This window comes from Sprattus sprattus (genome assembly GCF_963457725.1).
Source record: "Sprattus sprattus genome assembly, chromosome: 5".
Classification (NCBI taxonomy): Eukaryota; Metazoa; Chordata; class Actinopteri; order Clupeiformes; family Clupeidae; genus Sprattus; species Sprattus sprattus.
In genome coordinates this window covers 43,354,275-43,378,372 of record NC_137924.1, presented here as the reverse complement: position 1 = coordinate 43,378,372, position 24,098 = coordinate 43,354,275, and the positions used below count along the sequence as shown (strand labels likewise).

The 24,098-nt window shown below is 41.5% G+C and overlaps 3 protein-coding genes across 4 annotated transcripts; 2 read left to right on the top strand and 1 right to left on the bottom strand.

Moving 5' to 3' along the window:
- Positions 1-440: 440 nt before the first annotated feature.
- adad2 (adenosine deaminase domain containing 2) lies at positions 441-8,461 on the bottom strand (the record flags this gene model as incomplete). The annotated part of the gene is made up of 8 exons (XM_080839574.1): positions 441-551; positions 837-969; positions 3,202-3,439; positions 3,711-3,925; positions 4,287-4,454; positions 4,630-4,780; positions 5,633-5,761; positions 7,936-8,461. 8 exons carry the CDS (start codon positions 8,459-8,461, stop codon positions 441-443), a joined length of 1,671 nt encoding a protein of 556 aa, XP_080695700.1.
- Positions 8,462-10,008: 1,547 nt separating this feature from the next.
- Positions 10,009-14,442, top strand: krcp (kelch repeat-containing protein; the record flags this gene model as incomplete). The annotated part of the gene is made up of 13 exons (XM_080838435.1): positions 10,009-10,070; positions 10,541-10,702; positions 10,789-10,870; positions 10,961-11,014; positions 11,148-11,430; positions 11,613-11,744; positions 11,903-12,090; positions 12,556-12,752; positions 12,997-13,088; positions 13,197-13,251; positions 13,377-13,474; positions 13,775-13,869; positions 14,308-14,442. 13 exons carry the CDS (start codon positions 10,009-10,011, stop codon positions 14,440-14,442), a joined length of 1,635 nt encoding a protein of 544 aa, XP_080694561.1.
- A 677-nt stretch (positions 14,443-15,119) lies between these two features.
- dhrs4 (dehydrogenase/reductase (SDR family) member 4) lies at positions 15,120-18,854 on the top strand. Of its 2 annotated transcripts, none has more exons than XM_080838204.1 (9): positions 15,120-15,173; positions 15,655-15,773; positions 16,191-16,368; positions 16,491-16,592; positions 16,841-16,911; positions 17,011-17,062; positions 17,258-17,392; positions 17,527-17,582; positions 17,673-18,854. In XM_080838204.1, exons 2-9 carry the CDS (start codon positions 15,658-15,660, stop codon positions 17,785-17,787), a joined length of 825 nt encoding a protein of 274 aa, XP_080694330.1. In that variant the 5' UTR covers positions 15,120-15,173; positions 15,655-15,657; the 3' UTR covers positions 17,788-18,854. The 2 variants fall into 2 exon arrangements, with proteins under 2 accessions (XP_080694330.1, XP_080694329.1); XM_080838203.1 differs by having other exon boundaries at positions 15,127-15,189.
- The last annotated feature ends 5,244 nt before the right edge of the window (positions 18,855-24,098 follow it).

The window sequence follows — 24,098 nt, the reverse complement described above, 5'->3', positions numbered from 1 at the left end:
ACTCACACCTCAGTTTGCTTCCTGACCCCAGGTGTCTGAGCAATACCAGTGTGGGGACTATTCCTTTGTGACCATGATAAGATAACTCTTTTGGATATTCTGCTGGTGGTCACAGCAGCTGCTTGATCATGAATCTTACACTGCCTACCAATCTAGTCCTCTGGAATGATATAGTGGTTATGCTACATAAATTATACTTTTTACTCAAACAGATCTTCAACTTCAAAAATTATTTTTTATTCCTGGAGGTTTAAAAAAATAGAACCTAAAACAGCAAAAAAACACAACTGAGCTTAATTAAAAAATGTAGCATTCGTGAGCTAGTTAAGAAGAGCTTGTTCTGAACCTGTAACATAATCATAAATGCAAACACCAACATGTTCCTTAATAACTGCTACTACTCCTTGGGCAATGCAACATAGGAAAGACAAAAAAACTGGTCAGCGTTTGAAGCTGTCCACCAGCTGCTTGGAGTTCCATGGTCCAGCGTCATTTGTCCTGAACTGCTGGTTGACCACAGCTTTGGCCTCCTGGTACAAGTGAGCAGCCATCTAAAAATATATCCTCTGCATTACTTCTACATGCATGCAGTCAGCGCTTAATTTAACACGGTGGCAAGCCACAGATAAACCTACTGTTAACTTTAATTGCCTTATAGTGATTGTGAATGTAGAAATGACACAAATAGCAATGACAATACCCCATCGTGTACTGCACAGCTGAAGTCACAGTATTTGGTAAAGAACTTCTTTACTGAACAATAATCGGCTTTAAAATATGTTGAATACTGGCAATATGTCTGTCATTCTATATGATTAAAAGAAAAACAAAGATACCTTGGCCCTGCTGTAGGAGAGGAATGCCAGCAGATCCTGCTTGCCAGCCAGTGAGGCTACTTTGCGAAAGCTGAAGTAGAGAGCTCTCTTACACAGTCGACTTGTGAGTCCAGGTCCGCTCACAAACGGAGAGCTGACAGACCACAAAGAGAATTGGTATAGGGAGTGAGAGAGAGAGAGAGAGAGAGAAAGACAATCAGAGATAAAGGGATACAAAAAAACAGCACTGACACATCAGAAAGGGCCCTGCAGGGCTTTTTTATTTCTGACCTGAGCAAAGCTAAACGTTTTTTTTTGGTCCTGTCTCTCTTTGTACTTGACCTACTTTCTAAAAGCTGTTTGAATGTGGAGTCATATATCAGTATAATAGACACAGTACAACCCATTTGCCATCCTATGTGCAATCGTAATGGAAATTATACAAAGATCTGACTGTGACCTTGAAAAGTATGGGCCCTCATCAGGTGGAAAACACACAGACTTAGACTTAGTCATTTTCAGACTACCATAGGTTTTTATCATGATAAATCTGATGTCAGATCCATCTCTGAAAAACTTTTATTTCACCATCTGCTTTTTTTATACAAGGCTGACATAATTTGATACAATGTTCACACCAGTTTACACATGCATACATTTAACCTTTTAAGTAATATCTTTGCCCATCTATCCCAGGCAGGCACGTGCACAGACATTTTGGAGGGCCGGTGCTCAAACCCCAAAAAAGGGCACCCATCGCAAAAATGATTTATGAAATTAAAATGAGGACCAGCTGAAGACCGAGGTAAAGGTGTTCCACTCCAGCTTTCCCTCGAAGAACCTGCAAGAAATCCTTGCCATTGTGGAGGGAATACTCCAGCCACCCATTTCCAGAAAACCAATGCTTTTGGAACGACCGCCCTTCATCATTTTTATGGGGGGGGAAATCTGGTTGAGAGGGCCCTACACTGCAGCACATAGCTATCTAGCTCTCATTGCACCTGATGTTAAATGCGTCAACATGGCACGGATCTGTAAGATATGGCATGGTGGCTATTTTGGAAATCGCATCCTCACTTTCAGCTCTTTCCTCCACATGCCCTTGCTGTGATGTAGAGAGGGCTGCTGTCACTTCACCCTCTTCTTCACTCATCTCCTCAGGCAACACTGTTTCTGTTGCTGCCCCTGAACATAACTTAGTCCTACACTTGGTCTATCCTTCCTCATCTGTGATGGTCTCGTCTGGACCAGGTAGGGTAACTGATTCTCCCTCATTTGATTGGCTCGTTGATGGCCTGATCCAAGTTTAAGGGAGTTGCTTGCTGCAGTTCCCTGTCCTTCTGCTTCTTAAGTCGGTCTTTTTTTGGCATTATGCTGCAAATTTAGTAAATGAGATAAATCAATTTTGTGGATAATAATTGTTCTGTTCTCTGAAGGTTAAAGCATAAGAAGCATTACACTAATTATGCTGTTCTCAACCTGTGTTTCCTTTTGGCAGGATTAGACAGCTATATTTCCCTTATTTTACTCTTTTTCACCCTCTGCAATTACTCATACAAGTTTGATCATTGTCAAACAGGCAAAACGAGGAGATACATAAATATCACTTTAAACAATGTGGGACAAGGATGGCATGACACCGAGAGCTAGCATAGTTTACCTGCTATTTTCTAGCTGTGAATTCTTTTATATTTATACAACACAAAATATGCACTTTCAGACAAATAATGCCATTAAACATGACAAACGTCAGTAAACAGCTGGACAATGCTTTGAAATCAAGTTCGTTTTTTTTTTTTTTTTAGGAAACGTAAGACCAGTTATGTTTTCAAACGTAATGTTTTCAGCGGCACTAATGTTGTTGTTAATTTATAACAAACAACGTCGGGGGATTGCACAAACATCGTCATTACCTGTTTGTCTGCTGCAGGTCAGTGAAGAAGTAAGCTGCACCGGTTTAGGGGATGTGGGTGATGAGGAGGGAGAGGCGCAGCGTGGGCTTGTGAGCACCGTGGACGTAGGCATAGAATACGCATTCTATGTCTATGCCGCGGAGCATGTCGGGGCAAAATTCTCACAAGAACTCAAATAAATGCCCCCCTCAGATATCAAAACACATTTGGGGAAATTGATGACAGAGGGACACTAAAAATATTGATGAATAAAAAATGTTTTGGGCTCCAGCCAAAAAGGGCCCTTTTTCTGAACCAGGGCACAAGGGCTGGTGCTTGAGCACCACTTGGGGTATATCTGTGCACGTGCCTGATCCCAGGTATACCAAACCTAACTATGTGAACAACACATTTGAATCATTTGAAATACACTAGGTATTTAGCATTCCATTTCCCATGGAGGGGGAAACATGAGTTCCCCACCAGGCACTCACCATTCAATGGTGTTCCCTGTGATGCTATCCAGAATCTCAATTCTGCCGTCGCCAAGGCACCAGTTGATGCTGAGGTCTTTGCACCTATCAGAGGGGAGCAGGGGACCAATGTTGTCTCCTGGCAGGAAGAAGATGCTAGTGGCCTTGTAGGGGGGCAGCAAGGTTCCCTGCCAGCCGTCGCCCAGACGCTTGTTAATCGTGTCCGACACATGCTCGTAGAAGCTGCTGGATACCCCCGCTGACCAAATGCAGACAAAGTCCAGGTTTAGACCCATACACCCAGCTAGGTTACTGTTAAACAGGTTAAACCTTCTGGTTCAAGCAAACAGTATGCATAACCAGAAGAGTGGCATAAAGGTAACCAATTGCACAAATAAAAACATTAAATGAAAAAACTGCGTATTTTGTAACTTCGGGAAGTGTATCTTCTGGCTTAGCCAGACCTCACCACCCCACACCAATCCTGAAGGGCGGACTACTGCACATGGATGAATGACTACTGGTCTTACCCAGGGTCACGCTGGTGATGTAGAGTGGCTGGATGAAGTGGCTCAAGAGCGCCCCCTGTACTCCTGTGACAGCCCAGCGGGTCAGCTTGTCGCCGTCGGCCATGCTGCAGATCCGGGCCTCCCACACGCTGATGGGCACCAGCGACGACGGGGTCAGGGAGCCTTTGGCATAGCAGTGCAGCTTGAGTGACTCGTAGTTGCCACTCTTAAGCTTCCTGTGGAACAGACCAATCACGTGTCACTTTGGTGAGTAATGGCCGGTAACAGCAATCAATCTCTACAGTGATCTGGTCGAGAATAAACAATAGTATTTCAAATACTACTTTTCTTTGCACGCTTATAGCCATAAATAAAATGGATGTTCTAAGACATCTCTTAGCCTTTTAGAATTCTAGAAATCTAAAAAGTCTGCTCATGGAAAATATATATACACATTCTTAAATACATTTCAATAGACGGGCATTCTTGTATGCCAATGACTTTATGCACTTTGAATATAAAGGGACAGACTCCTGCTATGATAACTGACCAGGACCTGCAAACATGGCAAGCAGCGCCTGTAACTCGTGGCCTTACATCAGAGGGCACTGGGCAGCTCCTTTAGGGCACTGGTTGGTGTAGAGGTGCAGGTAGATCTTTGGCTTGAGCTCCAGAGGCTTTCCGTCTGTTGAGCTCTCGAATATGGAGCGCTGACACACGTGTGGATCAGCACTGTAGAACAGCAGAAGCTGTTTGTATATATATCTGAGGGGGGGGGGGGGGGGAAACATCTTCAATCCTGTGTTCAATCAATTCAAAAATGTATTTTGTTTTCATCTTTAGGCTGATATGGATGCTTCTTTGTTACCTCAAGACGGCCGATGAATGATGAAAAAGATGCAATATGAAAGAGATTGAAAAAAGGAAGGCGGGAGGTTACCTTTTGAGAGCGCGCCGTGCCATGACAGTGGCGTGGCAGTCATGAACCACAGTACCAGTGTAGGAGATCCACCCTGAGCAGCAGCTCTGACCTGTACCCAAGGCCACCACCTCATACTGCTCACTGCGCTGACCTCTTGCGTCAGTCACCTCTGCACATCACACACACACACACACACACACACACACACACACACACACACACACACACACACACACACAATCAACTTACAGATACTGTGTACACACCCATTCACTCTCCACCTACTTTGGACTCACACACAAACTTCACACACATCAATGCACCGGCCTTTTACATCAGTAAACACTGCACTACACACACACACACACACACACACAACCTTTATCTCTCTGTCACTAACACCCCACACACACCTCTTACAGCTCAATGCATATGTTCACAATTTTACTTTTCGTCCTCTATTTCTCTCTCTCTCTCTCTCTCTCTCTGGAGAACACACACCCAAAAACACACATATTTTACAGTTCATTGCTTTAGCTTTCTGCATCAGTAACCTCTGTAACACACACAGATACACACATAATGACACTCCATACACACATTCACTCTAAAAGCCAGCTGTACTGGCTTCATGCATCACTACCTTTTAGAAAAACACATACAGATTCTCCCTCACTCAGAGCTCTGCACTAGGGGGGGGGGAATTCCAAGTACCTGGTTTAGTGACAAACCTGGATAAGTCTCAGAGTCTCAGAGTAGGCCTAAGTGGTAATACTCCTAATAGAAGAGCAAAACAAAGCCATGGGGATCTTCTATTAGGAGGTCTACCACTTACTCTGAGTTAACCTACCCAGCTTTGTCACTAAACCACGTATTTGGGATACAACCCCAGGACTGATCTACAACACAACAGACACTGCAAACACTTGCACTTTCACACTCACAATCACAAATATGTGATATATATCAATCCATATTCATGTGCTCTCATAATATGTATGCAAAGCAGTTGGAAACGGACCTTTCTCCAGTATGAAGGCTGCTACACAGCTCTTCATGCCCTTGTAGTCCGGGTACTTCTCCAAAAGCTTGTCAAAGCACACACTGCTCTCTGCTGCCATGCGGTTCTTGTGCCATTCAGCAACATTTACTAGGAAAGGAAAATACAAGAGAATCAGCGGTCCCTAAAATTCACCAAAAAGACAGAACAGGGTGTACTCCCATACATCAACGGATATGTTGAGGTGCAAATATGTGCTTTAAAATACAGATATCTAAAGTGGAAGATTCTGTTATTGTAACATTAGGTTGCAGAAGCTGATAGCCTGGATACCAGCCCGAACCCCGCCCACAAAATGTTTGGTCAGGGAGATTCGGCCTGGCTTTGTGCATATTGGGGAGAGAGTATCAGAAGGTAGGATTCTGTCGTACCAATCAAATTGTCAGGGCGGGCTTTATACGATGATGGACAGATGACCAACCAACGCTTGAGTTGATTAGATAGATAGATTATAAATCGAACCAAGATGGCAGCGTCTCGGGAGCTTAGTGGGACATATTTTATGTGATTTAAGCTATCTACACAACTTTTTTATGTCTACATTGACTTGGTTAGTTGTGTATGTGCAACACGAATGTTGCTGAGGATTGCAGGTCTTAACTGAAGCGCTCTAGACCAGGGGTCTTCAATGTTTTTCAGGCCAGGGACCCCCAAACTGATGGCGAGATGTGCAGGGACCCCCTACTATATAAATTGCATAACATTTTGTTTATAATATAATAGGCCTAGTGCCAAATAAACATATCTACCCTGATTAAATACTATACAAAGGTTGATATATTCAACATTTTTATTTTTCAACAGTGAATTTAACCTAACATTTTTGAACAACAAATTTAACTTAACATTGAATTTAAGTAAACATTTGACAACATGAATCTGTTGCTTACTCTGAGCTAACAATTAATAACAACTTATTAAAATAATTCAAAGATATATGTTTTTATTTCATCATACATAAAAAAGGGACAGTGAATCCTCAAGCATCTGTCGATGGCACACATCCTCCCACATTAGTGAGATGTATCTTCTTTTCAATAACTCTTGACTGACACAATCCAACGGATGACGTAGGAGTAGTCTGGCGCATGGAGTTGTGTTGACAACATAGATGTTATAGTGAGATTGACAGGTCAACAAACCAATCACACCGCTAGCAGGTAGTAGCATGCTAACATTAGCTAGGGGGCTCATACACCTCGCAAATCCTCTCAGACTTATTTTTCAGTTACAATTAACGTTTTTTGACCTTGTACAGTGTCTATTTCTCTTTATTTTATTTTTTTTAAATCTAAGCAAAAAAATGTCAAACTAACAATTTATAGGTACAAACAAGACCAGCTATGGAGTTTGGTCCGCCATCTTTTATTTTGATCTTCGCGCTCTTTAGACTTGAGCAGAAACGCGATCTGATTGGCTAGTGCCTGTGCTGTGGTATTTGCATGAAAGGTGCTGTGAGTGAACCGGTGCCCAGCTTGAGAGCGCTCCTATGGGTAGCTGAATGTGTCGATTGGACTGAAAGATAACGTCTTCTCGATCAATTTAAACGTTCGCTACAATATGTTGGAATTATGTTAATGTAAATTTAAAGGGAATAAATACAATTCTGATTCGGAAGACATTAAAATTTGTGGAGAAAAAAATTAGTTGAAATTTTTTTTTTTGATTTTTGAAAAAAATTGTCTTATCAATCAAAGATTTCGCGACCCCCCTGCAGTACCTCCGCGGACCCCCTGGGGGTCGCGGACCCCCTGTTGAAGACCCCTGCTCTAGACCATTATTGATAGGTTATTGGTAACGCTTAGACAAAAAATCCATTGAAACACATAGTAGCTAGCTAGCCTTGCTGCTAATAAGTACATGAGCAGGCATATCTCACAGATATTGACAGCGCACTTATTTTGAAAGAGGAACAGAGAAACGATCAAGGCATTTGTCGATCTAAAATATGTTTTTGCCGTCCTTCCTACGGGATCCGGTAAAAGTTTTCATGTATCAGATGGTCATACTATGTTGCTGTGATTAGTTGTAGGTATCCAATTGAGCAAAGAGGCATTTTTTTCCCTGGTTCGTTGAAACACGCCCCATAATCACAGCCCAATGGGTCGCTATCAGACTCATATTCTGACTAGAATTATGAGTATGACATCGTCAGGCTAAGAAGCTGATGCTAAAGTGATGCATTCCTCTGCTGCAAAATTGAAATTTATGTCGAGCCTCATTCCAGTTTTTTACACATCCAGGTAAAAATATGATCTGCTCACCTTCGCTCATCTCGACTCTCTTTGAGGAGGCGTCGCCGGCGGCATCCTTCTGCTCCGAGCAATTACTCTCCACATACACTCGTTTGGGTGACATAGATGGGAGAGAGAAATTGTCTCCAAAGTCTTCATCATCGCTATCTTCCTCTTCTTCTTCCAGCCAGACCGGGCGCTGGGGGCTTTTGGGGCTGCCCTCCAAGGAGATGAGGTCTGGCAGCTCTGGGCTCTTGACACTACCCGTGTCTGAACACCGACCTGTGGAATCCGACAACTCCATCATCAGTGACGGCTCTGGTTCCAGGAGGTCCAGGGTTGGGGTCCTGGGACTGGGGCAGTCTCCACGAGGTGAGTCGTACCCCTCGCTGCTCTCACTGGCAGGCCGCACAGTGGCAGAAGTGCGGGCCGCAGACAGAGCCCCTCGGCCCATGAGTCGCTTAGGCTGGTATTCTGAGGAACCACGCAGCACCAGGGTGGCAGCCATCCTCCTCTTGGTGCTGCTGTCTCCACTGCCAACTTTGAGATCTGCCATTTTGGATTCTGTAGGAGTATGAAATAACAGTAAGTCCAAGCTTCTAACAGTGTAGATCTGAACATTACCTTGTGTTAAATTGATCCGTTACATTTTATGGAGTGGACCGGTCCTCTGACTATTAGAAGGCATACAACTTCTGCTGTCCCCAAGATCAACTATGCAGCATATTAGGCCTATAAGAAGACTGCAGGACCTAAGGTGAAGGCTCTGGCACCACTCATTGGTAGGCCTAAAACATATCATCCTGGTGACATGCTCTCAGTAAAAAAAACTATGCATTTAGCGGTTGTTGACCTCTACTGACTAGGGATGACACACTGCCACATATTTGCTAATTAAATGTCCAGTTGATGAGATTCTTGTGTTTGTCAGGTAAATGGGCATTTAACGTCACTTTACTGAATCAGCTAACATACTAAAGCATGGGCTAGTTAGCTAGTTACCATCTAGCTGCTCAAATAGGATAAGTTTCCTTGTGGCAATATTCTACTGTTAGATCAACTTTTTTTTCCGTCAAAACATCACAAGGTTTTCAAATCCTGTGTGAACATTGACTTAGACATCCCTATTTACTGAGCTACAGTACTGCTGACTAGAATGCCCTCGAAAATGCGTACCAACGCTAAAACATGCTGACAGGCTAACGTGGCTCGCGCTAGGTGTCCACGAATTATCGGGTGTGATGCCCTTTGAAGTCTGACAGTACTTGTTTTACTCCAACAATTGATTCAGTTGTTAAAGGTCATGCTTTACCTTGACTGGTGCTTCTCTGATATTAAGGTGAAATTCCTACTTGGTCAAGCACACGGCTACCGCCCTCCAATGAGTGGCATTGGCTACTAGAGAGATGTTCGTGAGAGGAAAAGTCCAGGTACTGAAGTTTGGGCCATCTGGCTGTACACTACTCCAATTTCCAGTTAAGGAGAAGTGCACGTTCCATGATTTATTTAAATAACTCTGAATTGTGGCTAGTATTCAGGATGAGGATAACTTGTTTTAAAATGAATGAATTATGTAATTACACGTTTTAATGAATTAATCATACAGTTTCTGATCAAATTAAAGATTTCAACACAGCTTCCAGACTAAGGAACGCATTTATGTCACAAACGATGTTGATAAAATACAGCTTACATAAAGTAATAACAAAACAGTGGAAGAGTTTGTAACCCCTACTCCCCCCAAAAATTCAATCTGTATTGAACATTGATTTTGTACAATACAAAATCAAAGTATTCTCTTCATACCCTAATAGAAGAATTATCTGGTTCCGCCTACTCCAGTACGCTTTCCTGGTTGGCTGTGCCAGCTACCTTAGTCGCAGTTCTGATTCGTCAAACGAAAACCCCGCCTTGTGAGTGTTGGGTCGTGGCGCGCAATTCACAATTGTAAAGTGACTTACTAAGCAAACCGCATTAACTACATAGTTCACGTTAGCCAGATATATTATTTGCGTATTGAAATACCATCGATTTGCCTTTCGTTTCTGGTATAGTTTGTATTTCCTAGTGCATACTCCACGCCTTTATCGCGGATTACAAAACATGGAGGAACTGAGTGTCTACGCGGTTTTTGGAATGGATGAACCACCCCGTGAAATTCTTGGGTAAGGTTAAGATAGCTTCCCTAACCTGTGTTTTGAAGCATATACATCCGTGGAAGTTCTACATTACGGTTGTATGTTTTCATTTACGTTTGTATCTCTGATTGTACCCACATAGCACCAACTGACATGCAATAGACAGACGTACGCATTATAGTAGAGTGCTAAAGCTGAAAGAATTGTAATACGCGGCATCTCTTTCAAATGATCAGTTCTTTTCCCCCCTTGTGCCATGGCAAGTTCATTTATAATCTAGGACCGGCACAGACCGTACAAGTGTAACGTCACGTTGTTTAACTTAATTCAAATTAACGCAAACTTTAAGTTAACGTTAGTCAGGAACTACCCTTGTGATTACGAGAACTGCCATATTATCAGTTATTCAGCCATCGGACTTAATATTCAACGCTAAAAAGTCAAACAGCAATACATTGTGACGATCCATAGTAATGAAAAGTCTTTTGTCTTCTCAGTCCGACAGAACCCGGCCATAAAACCATTGCAATACCTACAGTCGTGCAACAGGTGGTGCTGTTCACCAAGGGGCTCTGGGGAAATCACTCCAGTGTCAGTGTTGAAATAAGTCACGCAAAGCCGAATCCTGTAATTTATGGCAAACTAACCCCTAATAATAAGTAAGTTGGTTATTTTGTATCTGTTTAATATTGTTTAAAAGCATGATATCTCGCCTGTCAAGCCTAATCAGATGATTATTTTAAAGGTCTCTTTGTTGGGAGCGTGGGGAAGATGGCTTCTGGCCCGGTGGGGCAACACTCTCTGTTAAACTTGACAGTGAACTGATGGTCAGTGGGATGAAGGCATACTTTTGATATACATTTTTAAACTGTTGTGGAATATGTTGACATCTCAAATAACATGCACTGTTTGTGTAGACTACAGGTGATCTGCTGGTATCAGACCTGACCAAGAAAGAGTTTACACCAGAGGTAATGTATTTGAAGGTGACAGGGGTTATTGTGCTTATCTCTGTATTTATTTGTTTACACACGCTTATGGTCTATTAAGAGCCTCACAAGGAATGGCCAGGATGTACAATATGCTTCGTACTTGTCCCTACAGTGTACAGTGGCCCCACTGGTCATGCGAGAGGCCCCTGGGAAGAGGAAAAGGCAAGCAATAGAGCAGGAACAGGAAACTGCAGATCAGGAGAACATGTGCCCTAACAGCCAAGCCTCTGAGAAAACAACTCCGAACAGAAGGGGCCGGAACGCCCCCCGCGGTAGCCAGACGCGTCTCTTCCCCCAAAAGGACGAACAGCCACCCGCTCAGGCCAGCACCCGCACTCCCCCAAATCCCAAGCCCAGGGGCAGACCGGCCAAAACTCCCACACCCTCCCAATCAGGTGGGCTTTAAGTGCACCATTTTGCACCATGGAGTTTCTGTGCCATGAGCATGTCGATTGAGTTCATTATTTTAAAGTGTGTAATATTTAACATATTCAGACTTAGAAATATGCACTACTATAGTCCACATTTGTAAAGCAGCATTGTAGTTCAAGTTGATGACATGTTTATCTCTGTGCAGCCCCACTGGATTGCCCCTCAGGTCGATGGGGTCAGAGTCTCTGCCCCATTGATCCTCAAACAGCCATTCTGATTGGTGGACAAGGTGCAAAGATGCAGTTCTGCAAGGATCCTATGTGGAAGCTCTGCACAGGTGAACTACCCTCTTTGATTATTTATTTGTGTATTTAATAAAAAAATTCTCTATCTAAATATGATATACATTTTGAACATTGTCTTTTGCTATGGTCTTGTACCTTATGCATAAACTTTGCTAGCAAACTTATCTGGCATTATGGTGGTATTCTCCAGAGGACTCGTCCTGGATGCCTGCTGAAACACTAGCCAAAGGCCCCACGCCTGAAGCCAGGATTGGTCACTCTGCGACCTACGACCCCGAATCCAAGCGGATCTTCGTCTTCGGTGGCTCCAAGAGCAAGAAGTGGTTCAATGACGTGCACATCCTGGACACCCAGAGCTGGCGCTGGAGCACGGTGGAGGTAGGAGAGGCCAGATTTAGCAGATCACGGTGCATTAAATGGCAATAAAATTGGACTTCTCTACCATTTCGTATAGAGATGATGAACCAACAATGCATTTTAGCTGTGGTTGGGAAATGTCAGTTCAACTAAGCAGAGTAAATGAACAGCTTCATTAACACAGTTATGATGAACTCAAACTATGTGAACAGCTATTATACTAGTGCTACTATGCTCAGAAGTCCCTTCCATAAATCCTGAGTATTGTTGTACCATTACACTTATTAAATGGACAAAATTGCCTGCATAGAATATATATATATATATATACAGTATATATATAAGAATATAATGCAAACTCTGCATATCATGTTGAGTACTTGACAAAGTGCCAGTTGTCTTACTTCAACTCTTTTATAGTAAATACATGTTTTCTTCAGTATGGGTCAACACAAAGAAGTAATTAACTCCATGGCTTTCCCTCAGGCTCAGGGCAAGGTGCCCCCGCTGGCCTACCACAGCTGCAGCTTGTTCAGAGGGGAGCTCTTTGTCTTCGGTGGGGTGTTCCCTCGCCCCCACCCTCAGCCCGATGGCTGCAGCGACTCTATCTATATTTTCAGCCCAGAGATGGCCATCTGGTACCAGCCCATAGTGAACGGAGACAAGCCTGCACCTCGGTCAGGGTAAGCTGGCACAGGAGGTGATGCTCATACAGGCATGGTCATTCTTTAGTATTTCTGTAAGGCAAAAGCACTGATGAATATAGACATTCCTGCAAGATGGCAGTTGCAAAAGGTTTGTTCAATAGAGGCAACATACAATGCTTAGTAAGCTATGAGGAATTCATTTTGTATGTCTTTAGAAAAGGGGATAGTTAGAAAAGGAATATAAATAATTTGAGTCTCATCTCATGCCAATTCTCCACAGACACTCTGCTTGCGTGGTTCAAGGGAAGATTTTCATCTTTGGTGGATGGGACACGCCTGTGTGTTTCAATGACATGTACATGTTGGACCTGGGTAAGACGGATGTTTTCTTGGAAAATGTAAACCCACTTTAACACCGGATCTCTTGATTCAATCTCCTGCCAATTTTAAATAAAACTTCTGTTTTTCCCAATATATCAGGCTTGATGGAGTTTTCTGCTGTGAAGACAAGTGGAAAGCCCCCTTCTCCAAGAAGGTAAAACGGCTTTCCTTTTCTCTTTAGCCTATTACCTATTATTCTAGCTGTAAAGTAAACCAAGGGAAAAAAAGTCATGTTTGTTGTTGTTTGACCATGTGACCTTTCACCCTGCTGTGTCCCAGCTGGCATGGCTGCACTCTTCTCTCAGACTCGCGGTTTATGGTGCACGGAGGCTACAACGGAAACAATGCCCTCAGCGACACCTTTATCTTCAACACAGGTAAGAGATGGGGGGGTTTGGACAAAGTCTTTCTTATACAGGGCAGGACTTCCAGTTACAAATCCGCCAAGTTTAGCCTTGTGGATTCCCTTCATGGGAAGAAATGACTGGATAGGGTCTATGGAGCGGTCACTTTCGTATTTAGATCCAGCCTGTGAACTTCCAAGTGACCAGAGCCATTGCGGTCTCACATCCAGCCTTCTGGAAGTCTTCATGTGTCATGTTTACAGTGAAGTGTGCTAAGTTGGAGGTGTGTTTACAGTGAAGTGTGCTAAGTTGGAGGTGTGTTTGCTTTTGCAGAGACCAGCTGCTGGACCACTGTGGTTCACCCCCAGCTAACTTCAGTCCCACGGGCTGGACATTCCATTTTCACAATGACCACAGCAGGCTCACAGGTATAGTCTTCCTAGTCTCATTCATTTGAACTGTTCATCACTAAATTGATAAAGTATTTTCTTGCAGTATTAAATATAAACAGTACTTTCTATGGATGATAGTAATAATCATAATAATTAACAAGAGCAATTCGAGATTTCTGACCTCCAGCAAGGAGGTACACAAAGATCCGGATCATCCTGAAATTTTAATGGGGATGTCCCAGGACCAAGATCCACCTCTTGTGAAAATTTCAGAAAGATCCGCCCAGTAGTTTCTGAGAAATCTTGTCCACAGACAGACAAACGGACAAATAAATTAACGGACCCGATCGCATAACCTCCTTGCTGGAGGTAATAATATTGATTAAAAATGTCAGGTCCCTCATCGATTAGTTGGGATTTCTTGATCATTTTGAGTACATTCTTTTTCTTAAGGTGTCTGTGTTTCTTTTACAGAGCTCCATGGATGAGGAGCAGATTCAAGATTCAGATGGGTGTCCCAAAACATTGTTCATTTTTGGAGGGGGAGACAATGAAGGGAGTTTTTTCTCTGACCTTATGACCCTTGCAGTGGAAGAGCTGGAGGATTAAACTGGTGACCTAGGGAATAGTGTACAAAAGTGTGGCCTACTGTATTATAATTACGAATTGGATATAATTCCTGTTTTGTTGGTACTTTTCCTCTAGTGGTAAATATCAGACGATCCTCTAATTACACAGAATTATTTTATCTCCATTTCAGGTGAAGAGTCCAATGTGTCAGTTTATAAATGCTTTATTTTGTACTACATAGCTAAATATATATTTTTTGTTTATTCTATTTTATCCCTTACATAGTGGTTTAAGACAACTATACAGTGTGAATGTTTTTTTAAATCCTTTGTTTGGAGTGCTTCTGTATATATTTTATCCCATGATTTTACAAAAAAATGTTTGTTTGTTTTTTAATTAAATGTGGTGTGCAATCTTTGTGCTGTGTCATTTCACTGTGTGTATCCCAGGTCTGTCTGCCAGGGGACATGGGTAGAATACAAAATAATTATGGAAATTAGCTGCAGTGTCTACACTTTATTTTTTCCTTTATGAAAACATTGGCATACATAGTAGGTCTTGAGATCCAATTTTTGTCAAAATATTTTACCTCTGCCTAATGTAGTTACTGAACAATGGTTGCAGTTAGTGACTTTTATTCTGACAACTCACAAAAGGGTCCAGACTATTTGCGGTTGTTGTGAACGTTGACTCCACCTTCCTCAAAAAGTTAGGGTGCAAAACCAAATCTCAACACTAAACGGTAACCAGGCTTGCCTGTCTAGAAAGAGGTGAACAAATTGTCACGTACGTTCTATAACAAAGGCGATCATGATTTACATGTGACTTAGTGAAGAAATTCAGTCCGCTGTTGTGTTCGCGTATGTGACTTGCACAAAAACTGTTATGTTGGTGCCTGGTTAGTAATTAATTTATAGTAAAGCCACAAGCTATGCTAAGTGCTATCTAGCGAGGTTTTTTTTTCAGCGATAGTTTTAGGTTATCGGGAGTTTTTAAGGTTCTGCTCTCTATATATGCTAGAACACAAATTAAACATTACGCGTTCGTCACCTAACCTATACGTTTTCACATTGCAATCACGTATCGTGAATACCTACACAAGTATCCTGTCACCTTTGCCCAACTAAGAGCTGATATGTCTGCTGTTTACCACCAATCAATCATAAAAGCTTGAACTTGGGCAATAATATCCCACGTTGGTAAACTATGTTATTTGTCACCCTTTGAAACTTTCTGTTTGCTTGTCTGCAGGGTATGCTAAGGTCTATGACTAAGTGCCTGCTGACGAATCCTGTCAGTGTCTGTCGAAGAACAATGTCACACAGCAGCCTAGTAGGAAAAACTGCCATAATAACGGCATCCACAGATGGGTATTAAATGTTATTGACATTGATCGTTTAGTAATACTGTTTATTCTACTCATAAGTATAACATATAGGATAGGATTGAGTAAACTATACTCGGTGACAAACACATGCATTATATTTTTATTTGGTGAATTGGGAGGCTTCTTTACCGATTGGTTAATCAATTAATGATTGGACTATTACAAAACACACAGTAATTCGGTTGAATTTAATATTATACTTTGATCCTTTGCATGATTAGATTGGGATATCTGCTATAATCCATTTAAATGGGGCGGAATTTGTATTTGGCTTAGGTATTGTTTAGTATGCCTAATTGAAAGAAGAACAAATTTGCCGTTTCATGATGTATATTTTGTAGGATCGGAGTGTTTAAAACTAGAGACCCATTCTCAACACACCTCTGGTCTTTCCCATCAGAATCGGTCTGGCTGCAGCTGAGGCATTGGGTCAGAGGGGAGCCCATGTCGTCGTGAGCAGCCGTCGTCAGGTCAACGTAGACCAGGCGGTGTCTCTGCTGCTCAGCAAGAACATCCAGGTTACTGGCACCACATGTAATGTTGGCAAGAGCGAAGATAGAGAGAAGCTGGTGCAAATGGTAAGGCTTCATCATGGTCTTAACTGGCATAAGAACACAGAATTTGAAATAGACATCCTTTACAACAAACCTCTATAACTGCTATACAATGGAATGCAAGATGTTGTGTTTCTCTTGTTAAGACAGTGGAGAAATGTGGGGGCATCGACATCTTTGTCTCCAACGCAGCTGTCAACCCATATTTTGGAAATATCATGGACTCAACTGAGGAAGTCTGGGATAAGGTATAAACCTCCACAGACTGATCTTGGCCTGGTTCTTAGCATTTTATCTTCAAAAGCCTTCTACACCCATATTCACCCAAATTCATTCAAGTATGTTGAATGCATAATGTATTGGTTACCATGTAAAAGGCTCTCTTGAGTATTACTGTGAATCCATCTGAAAAGGAAAACATAATTTACCTGGAGTTGTGGGAATAGTGCTATTAAGTGTAATGATTGTCTTTTAATGCTTAATTGTCTTTTAATAGATCCTGGATGTAAATGTGAAAGCTGCTTTCCTGCTGACCAAACTAGTGGTGCCCCACATGGAGAAAAGAGGGTAAGAATGTGGGGAAGTAGAGCATGACAGGGGAGTGGTGTACTCTTAAATTGATGCTATTTTCATCCCTTTCTGTTATTGGTTCACCACACTTCATAGGGGAGGATCTGTTGTTTTTGTGTCATCTGTTGCCGCGTACCAGCCAATGCAGGCAAGTGTATTCTAAATTTCAATTTTAGGAACCAAGAACTTAATACTGTCATTCTAATTTGATTAGAATTTGTAAAAACCTGCAATATAAATGTGTATGGTGTCCATAACTTCATTTTACATTTTGAGCATTACCTTGAGGGGAAACCTGATCCATTGTAAATCCATTTAAACTTCTTAACTATGTTTTTGTCAGGCTCTGGGCCCATACAGTGTGAGTAAGACGGCCTTGCTGGGCTTAACACGGGCTTTGGCGCCTGAACTAGCACACAGCAACATCCGGGTCAACTGCGTGGCACCGGGCGTCATCAAGACGCGCTTCAGCTCTGCGGTAAGGTTTCTAGTAGTGTTGCCAGGCAGCCTCCCTCACAGTCGCTGGTCATATTGACTAGTGCCTACCTAAACATGTATTTATCAGTCACTAAAGCATTTGCAACACATCTTCCCGCTTTACATTTGTTCCAGTTGTGGCAGAATGAAGACATTGTGGATGAATTCAAAAAGCAACTGGCCATTAAAAGGTAAATTACTAAAACTCCTTAACGATCGGACTCTCCCTCATCGAAAGCAATATTGTGGTATGTGACTGCCTGCCTGTTCTGCACCTCCAGGATTGGCGAGCCAGCGGAAATTGGTGGAGTCATCGCCTTCCTCTGTTCAGAGGACGCCTCTTATATCACAGGGGAAACAATAATGGCCACTGGAGGGATTAGCTGTAGACTCTAAGTGTGTGTGTGTGCGTGTGTGTGTGTGTGTGTGTGTGTGTGTGTGTGTGGGCTAAAGGTGGAAAAACCGGCTCAAATGACACCACTCTGGTTAGTGTAGTCCATGCTACTAAGTCATGGGTCTCCAAATAACAGACTTGGGATGTTGAATTTTGCCTTATCAGTGGTGACCACACCACGTGGACATGACGCCACAGAAATTAATCACAAGAACTTGAATGAAACATTTCTGTGACGTTTTTTTTTAAACTCAATGTGGATGATTACTTTTCATTTCCGAGTATGAACTTCTTACCTTTTAAATTATCCTTGTTGTAAAAAAAAATCCATCCTCCTCACAGATGAAAAACTTGATTAATAAAGTGTTTTGCTTGTTTTGTTGCACTTGAAGTATGGTAAATGCTCACCAGGATAAGTTACTTTACTACGTTTGCAGCAGGCACAACGTACTTGTCCATTTTAACATCAATGCAATGTTCATTAAAATAAGTATACTTCCTGTTGTAGATGACAAGATAAGTGCCAAAGTGATTTATTTAGTTTGTCTGTGTGTGTATAAACAATGCAATGCTTCACCTTTTTTATTTTTAAATAAGGAATTTATTTATTCAGATTAATAAATTAAAAAATGAAGGTATCTTAAAAATTGGAGGTCAAATTCAAAGTAGAAACAGGCAATATACTATTAAATAAAGCACCAATAAGCAAGTTTAGTAGCATATATACAAGTAAAATCAGGCAGCCATCGCTTCTTAGTCAGACCCAGCTCTGTGGGTTAATGCTGATTACTGATAGAGAGCATGATTATTTGAGTGCTACCTGGACAAGCAAGAAGTCTTACTGCAGAAAAAGCAATTACCATTACTGTACATAATCACTGCCTTTGCCCTGCTCCAGGAGACAGCATGTCCCGTCGACCCACACCTGGTTTCAGGTACTCCTCCAGCGTCGGTACAAAGGTGTTGTGCTTGGTTCTGTAGTAGCCCATCAGAAAGTTCTGAAAATAACAGAGAAGAAGCTCACTACGCTACAATATCAGTTTGCTGCAGTTTATGTCAGCAAATTACATAGAGCCATGCATTTAAGATGTGAACTGAGCACTCAGTAATGCATTTGAATTACTGTAGTGTTCCAATTCACTGAGATACTGTATAAGCTAACGATTACATTTACGCCATGTACTGAATTTTCAGTCATATGTGCCTTGTTTTGCCATTACCTTGAAATGGTTTGGGGATTCATCCTCTGAATCAGCAACCATCTCCTCTCCAGATTCAGCAGGTGGATTACCTGGGAGACGGGAGGAAAGACTTGAGTTGAGGAGATTGAGGGCCAGTGCAAGACATTAGTTTCATCTGGATTCCATGTCCTTCTACAGGACATAAACCTTGTTTCTGTATTTAATTGCAACTCATACTAAACTGTTTTGACTTTGACAGTTCTAAACAACGTCACAGACTCGGAGGTGTTCTATGAAAACCTGCTGGGTAGATCTCCAACAGATGGACTGGGGAGCCCTGCTTTACATGCTACTGAAAAAACAACCCATTATGCACCCTGAACAAAGGGGAAGCTTTAGAATGAAAAATTCTTGTAGCTCAAACGGTAAAGATTACCATGCACTCCTACTTATTTGAGACCTTACTCTTGAATAAAGTTGCTTCAAATACAAATGTCATTGAAATTATTCAAATGTAACTGCAGAATTAATTGTCACCTGGGCTATTTGTCCTTTGGGAAATAATTTGGGGTCCTTCAATGTTCCTAAGGATTACAAAACCATCAGTTTATTGACATATTTTATAATCACTTTACACACATACATACACATACACTACATAAATTACATTAAAAGGCTTTCATAAAAAGAGGTCATCGAACCACACAGATTTATCCTCATCAGTGTTAATCTGTGAAATGACCTATAATCTGTGACATTATAGATAATCCCCAACATGACAACCCAAAGGAGGATTTGAAAATACTATGTGATCAGTCAAAGCCATACAATGAGACACCTTCAGCCTTACTCTTTGTTTTCTGAGCTCAGCCATGTCTTTGCTGGGGAGGGTAGGCAGTCGCTTCTCTTCCTCTTCCTCTTCCTCACAGTCACACCTGCTATCGTCTCCGTGGAAACACTCTTTCTGGGTTCTGACACGGCTGCAGGGCGTCGATTTAAGAGCGCCTGAACGGCAGGAGAGTCCATGTTTAACCGCTGGATGGTGACCCTGAGCTGGCGTTTCGAACAGGAGCCGTTCCGTTTCTGCGAGACGTCAGTGACACCGCTGCCTCTCCACTTCAGCACCTCAGACACCTCCAGGTGACGGACTACCACCCTCGGCTGGCGTTTCAAACAGGAGCCCACTAGAGAGGTCCAGTCCTCCCTTACCCGTCGCTTCACACTAGTGAAAGTGCCATCTTTCGTCACGTTCTCCTGACGTTCCATTTTCCCTAAGCCCTCCTTTGCATCCCCATCACGCTTATCTCCTTCATGTGCTCTTGACTTTCTTGGCCTTCCTCTCTTCCTGGGTACCTTAGCCTCTTCCTTGTCAAGGACGCTGATTGGTTCATTCTCCCTCCTGACACCTTCCTCATCTTCCGCAGTAGCCTTGGCAGTCTTTGAAAGATTTTTCTGTCTGATTTTGGTGAAGACTTGGGTCGATGTGGCAGGTTTCACATCACAGTGTGAGGTGACCTCAGACTGACAGCTTTTCTCTTGCAGCTGGGCACCGTTTAGAGTTAATTGGGTATCCTTTAGCGATATGGAGCCAAATACAGGGTCGATGGGTGACCGGGTTCGTCTCAGTCGTCGCTGATTGGACTTTTGCGGTGACATATCGGATGCTGTGGCCTTCACAGAGATTTGGTCCGATCCAGGCTGATGAGTCCGGCCAGAGGGAGGGAGGGACAGGGAGGAGAGGATGGTGTCCCCTGTGGTGGGAGGTATGGATACTACCAACAAGAAGAGAAGAGGTGAGGGAAAAGACGGGGAGAGAATTATCAAATGTTAGTAAAGTAAAATACCGTTTCAGAGTCAAAATATGAATTACTATTTGAAAGGAATGTCATTTAAAAATCAATATATATCCTCCTGACTACCAGCCATTGAAATTTGTCCTCTCTAGAGGACCTTTCTAAATCTGAATATCTTCCACCCCCTGCATGCTACTGAACTAACTCCTTTTGGTATCTAGAGAGGACATTTAGGGCTTTTATTTGATACCTCATTTGTAGGGGTGGGATTTTGGGAACTTCCTGTTCCTGTTGGAGGAAAATGGCATCTTTTTCCACAGGGGCATTTTATGGCAAGAGGAAAGGTAAGTGCATAATAATTGATTTTGAGCTAATTTTTACTTGAAATGTTGTTGTTATATTGTACATGAATCTCTTAGGAACACATTAAACCAATTTATACATGAATGTTACAAAAGTTTACCACAGTATTTAAGTGTTTAATAAATGTCCTCTGTAGTGGACATTTGTAGTTACTTTTCATTTTGTTCTGTATTTACATTGAAATATGGTCAATTTGACATGTACGGAGTTAAGATGTCCACTGTAATGGACAAATTTTATCTATGAAATAAAACGTTTTTTTTACAAAAAAATGTTTGCAGTATTCTCATAACCTCTCAAACAATTAAAAAAGTAAAAAAAAAAAATGTTCCTGGTAGTCAGGAGGATATAGATTATTGATCGGCACATTATTTTCTAAAACAATATGTTTTTGAGGCAACGATTTATTTAAGTAACATTATGCAACAATTTGCCACTTTTTGAGATATGGCTTTACAGACAAAGTTTTGGTACCATCCTCAATTTCATTTGAATAGCATGTGGTCATGTGAAGGACAGATAAACACCCCACTAGCCATCCAGGATATGCCCTTTGTACAGCGCCCTCCACAATTATTGGCACCCCTAGTGAAAATGAGCAAAAACAAGCAAAAACATGCCTTTGCTGTTTATCTTCTTGGTCTTTCACTCAAAATATTCACAAAAATCTTACCTTTTCATTGAAGCAAAATTATTGAAAAAAAAAAAAAAACTGTCCACATTAAATAAATATTTTTCTGGAAAACATGTGTGCCACAATTTTTGGCACCCCTAGAGAAATCTTATGATTCAAATCTAACTGAAGTATATTTCCAGTCATGTTTTACTGTTTGATTAGGAACTCTTAAGAGGTCAACCATGACTTCCTGTTCCACTGGCGTAAAAATATGCGGTGACACACGCAAAATTATATTAGTCATTCGTCACTAAGAACACAGTGTTGATGTGCAACGAAAAGTTGTTGAGCTGCACAAATCAAGAAATGGACACAAAAAAATCTCTAATTTTATTTATTACTATCCCTGCAGCTAGGTTATGCAAAACTACTCAACAATGTTAAAATAACATGAGTTCAGCTTCATATTAACACAAGTTCATATTCACTTTATATTAAAATTAGTTAATATTACACATGCTAGCAGCTACAAACTGTTAAGATGGTTACCTAAGCTAGAGACATCATTGTGCATTGACCACATTTACACTTATGCTGGAGAACTTTAGTTTTAGTGATCATAATCTAGTAGCCAGTTCCAAAGACTGGGCCTAAAATAGTGTTTAAGAGATCAAACAAGGGATTTTGCTGTGACTCATATGTTGATGTTTAAAATATTCATTGGTCTGATGTGAGTAAAGAGAGGGACCCAGTTGCTGCACTTGATGAATTTATGAAATTGTTGCTTCCTGTTATTGATAAGCATGCACCTGTCAGGAAACTGAGTGTTAGAACTGTTTATAAGTGCCCCGTGGATTGATGAGGATGTGAAAAAGACAAAGCAAAAGTGATGGCAAATACTGACTGACTTTTATTTTTTATTTATTTCTATGAGATGATTGTAATTCTAACAACCTGTTTGTGAAGTGACCTTGGGTGTCATGGAAGGCGCTTTAAATACAATTTATTATTATTATTATTATCATTATTATTATTAAACAGTTGAAAATACCCATTTCCACTATCATGGAGATAATAAAGAAGTTAAAAGCGATGTTAAGAGGCAAAGATGGTTCGACTGGCAAAAGAATGTCCAAGGATCACAGCTGGAGAATTGTAGCGATTAGTTGAGTCTTGGGGTAAGAAATTCTCCAAAACTACTATCAGACGCCACCTCCATCACCACAAGTTGTTTTGGAGGGTTGCCAGAAAAAAGCCTCTGCTATCAATCAACAACAAACTAAAGCGCCTACAGTTTGCATGACAATGATCCGAAGCACACCTGAAAATCAACACAAAAATGGTTCACCGACCGCAGAATAACGGTTTTGCCATGGCCATCACAGTCCCCCGATCTAAACCCCATAGAAAATCTGTGGGATGAGCTGAAGCCGAGTCTACAAATGTTGACCTCAGAATCTGAAGGATCTGGGATCTGGAGAGCTACTGCATGTATGTATGGTCTCAGATCCGGTGCCATGTGTTCACCAACCTCATCACGCATTATAGGAGAAGACTCAGAGCTGTTATCTTGGCAAAGGGAGGCTGCACAAAACATTAAATTATGGGGTGCCAATAACTGTGGCACACATGTTTGGGAAAAAATATTTATTTAATGTCAACATTTTTTTTTCTTTCAATAATTTTACTTTACACCAAGACCAAGAGGATAAACAGCAAAGACATATTTTTTCAAAGCCTTTTTTTCTCATATGCACTAGGGGTGCCAATAATTGTGGAGGGTACTGTAGTTCTGTGTAACGGGCTAGTACAACCTGCAAAAATGGAAGAAGATTGCAAGCTAAACTGCCAAAAGACACCAGTTAGTGTTGGCACGCTTCTATAAGGTTTGCACGCTATAAGGTTTGCACGCTTTGCAAGGGTTTTGAATGCTATTAAAGTAGTTAGCTTACTAGTTTTGGATCAGAACTTTGTATTGCTGCTTTAAAATTAGAGAACATTTAAATTAGACACATTAGTATGTGTGCTTTCCAATTCACTCAGTTGGCCTTCTGTTTAATGTAGTCTGGAATATTAAACACACAATATATGCAATGTGAGACAAGGTTTATGTAAAGCAGCCCGCATCAGTCTTGACATGACGGAGTCAGTAACATCATCATGTTTTGTTAACTGTTGAAATGACTGTTACAAAATTTGATGTTGGCTTATTATAACGTCTTTATAACATTTAACATAGGCACCGGCTACTGATATATCTAGGCTACACAAAACTTCTCTTGTGGAAATGTTTCTGAATAAACAATCTTATTTTCATCCTATGTGTCTACATGATTTGATGAAAATGATGCGCTTAATAA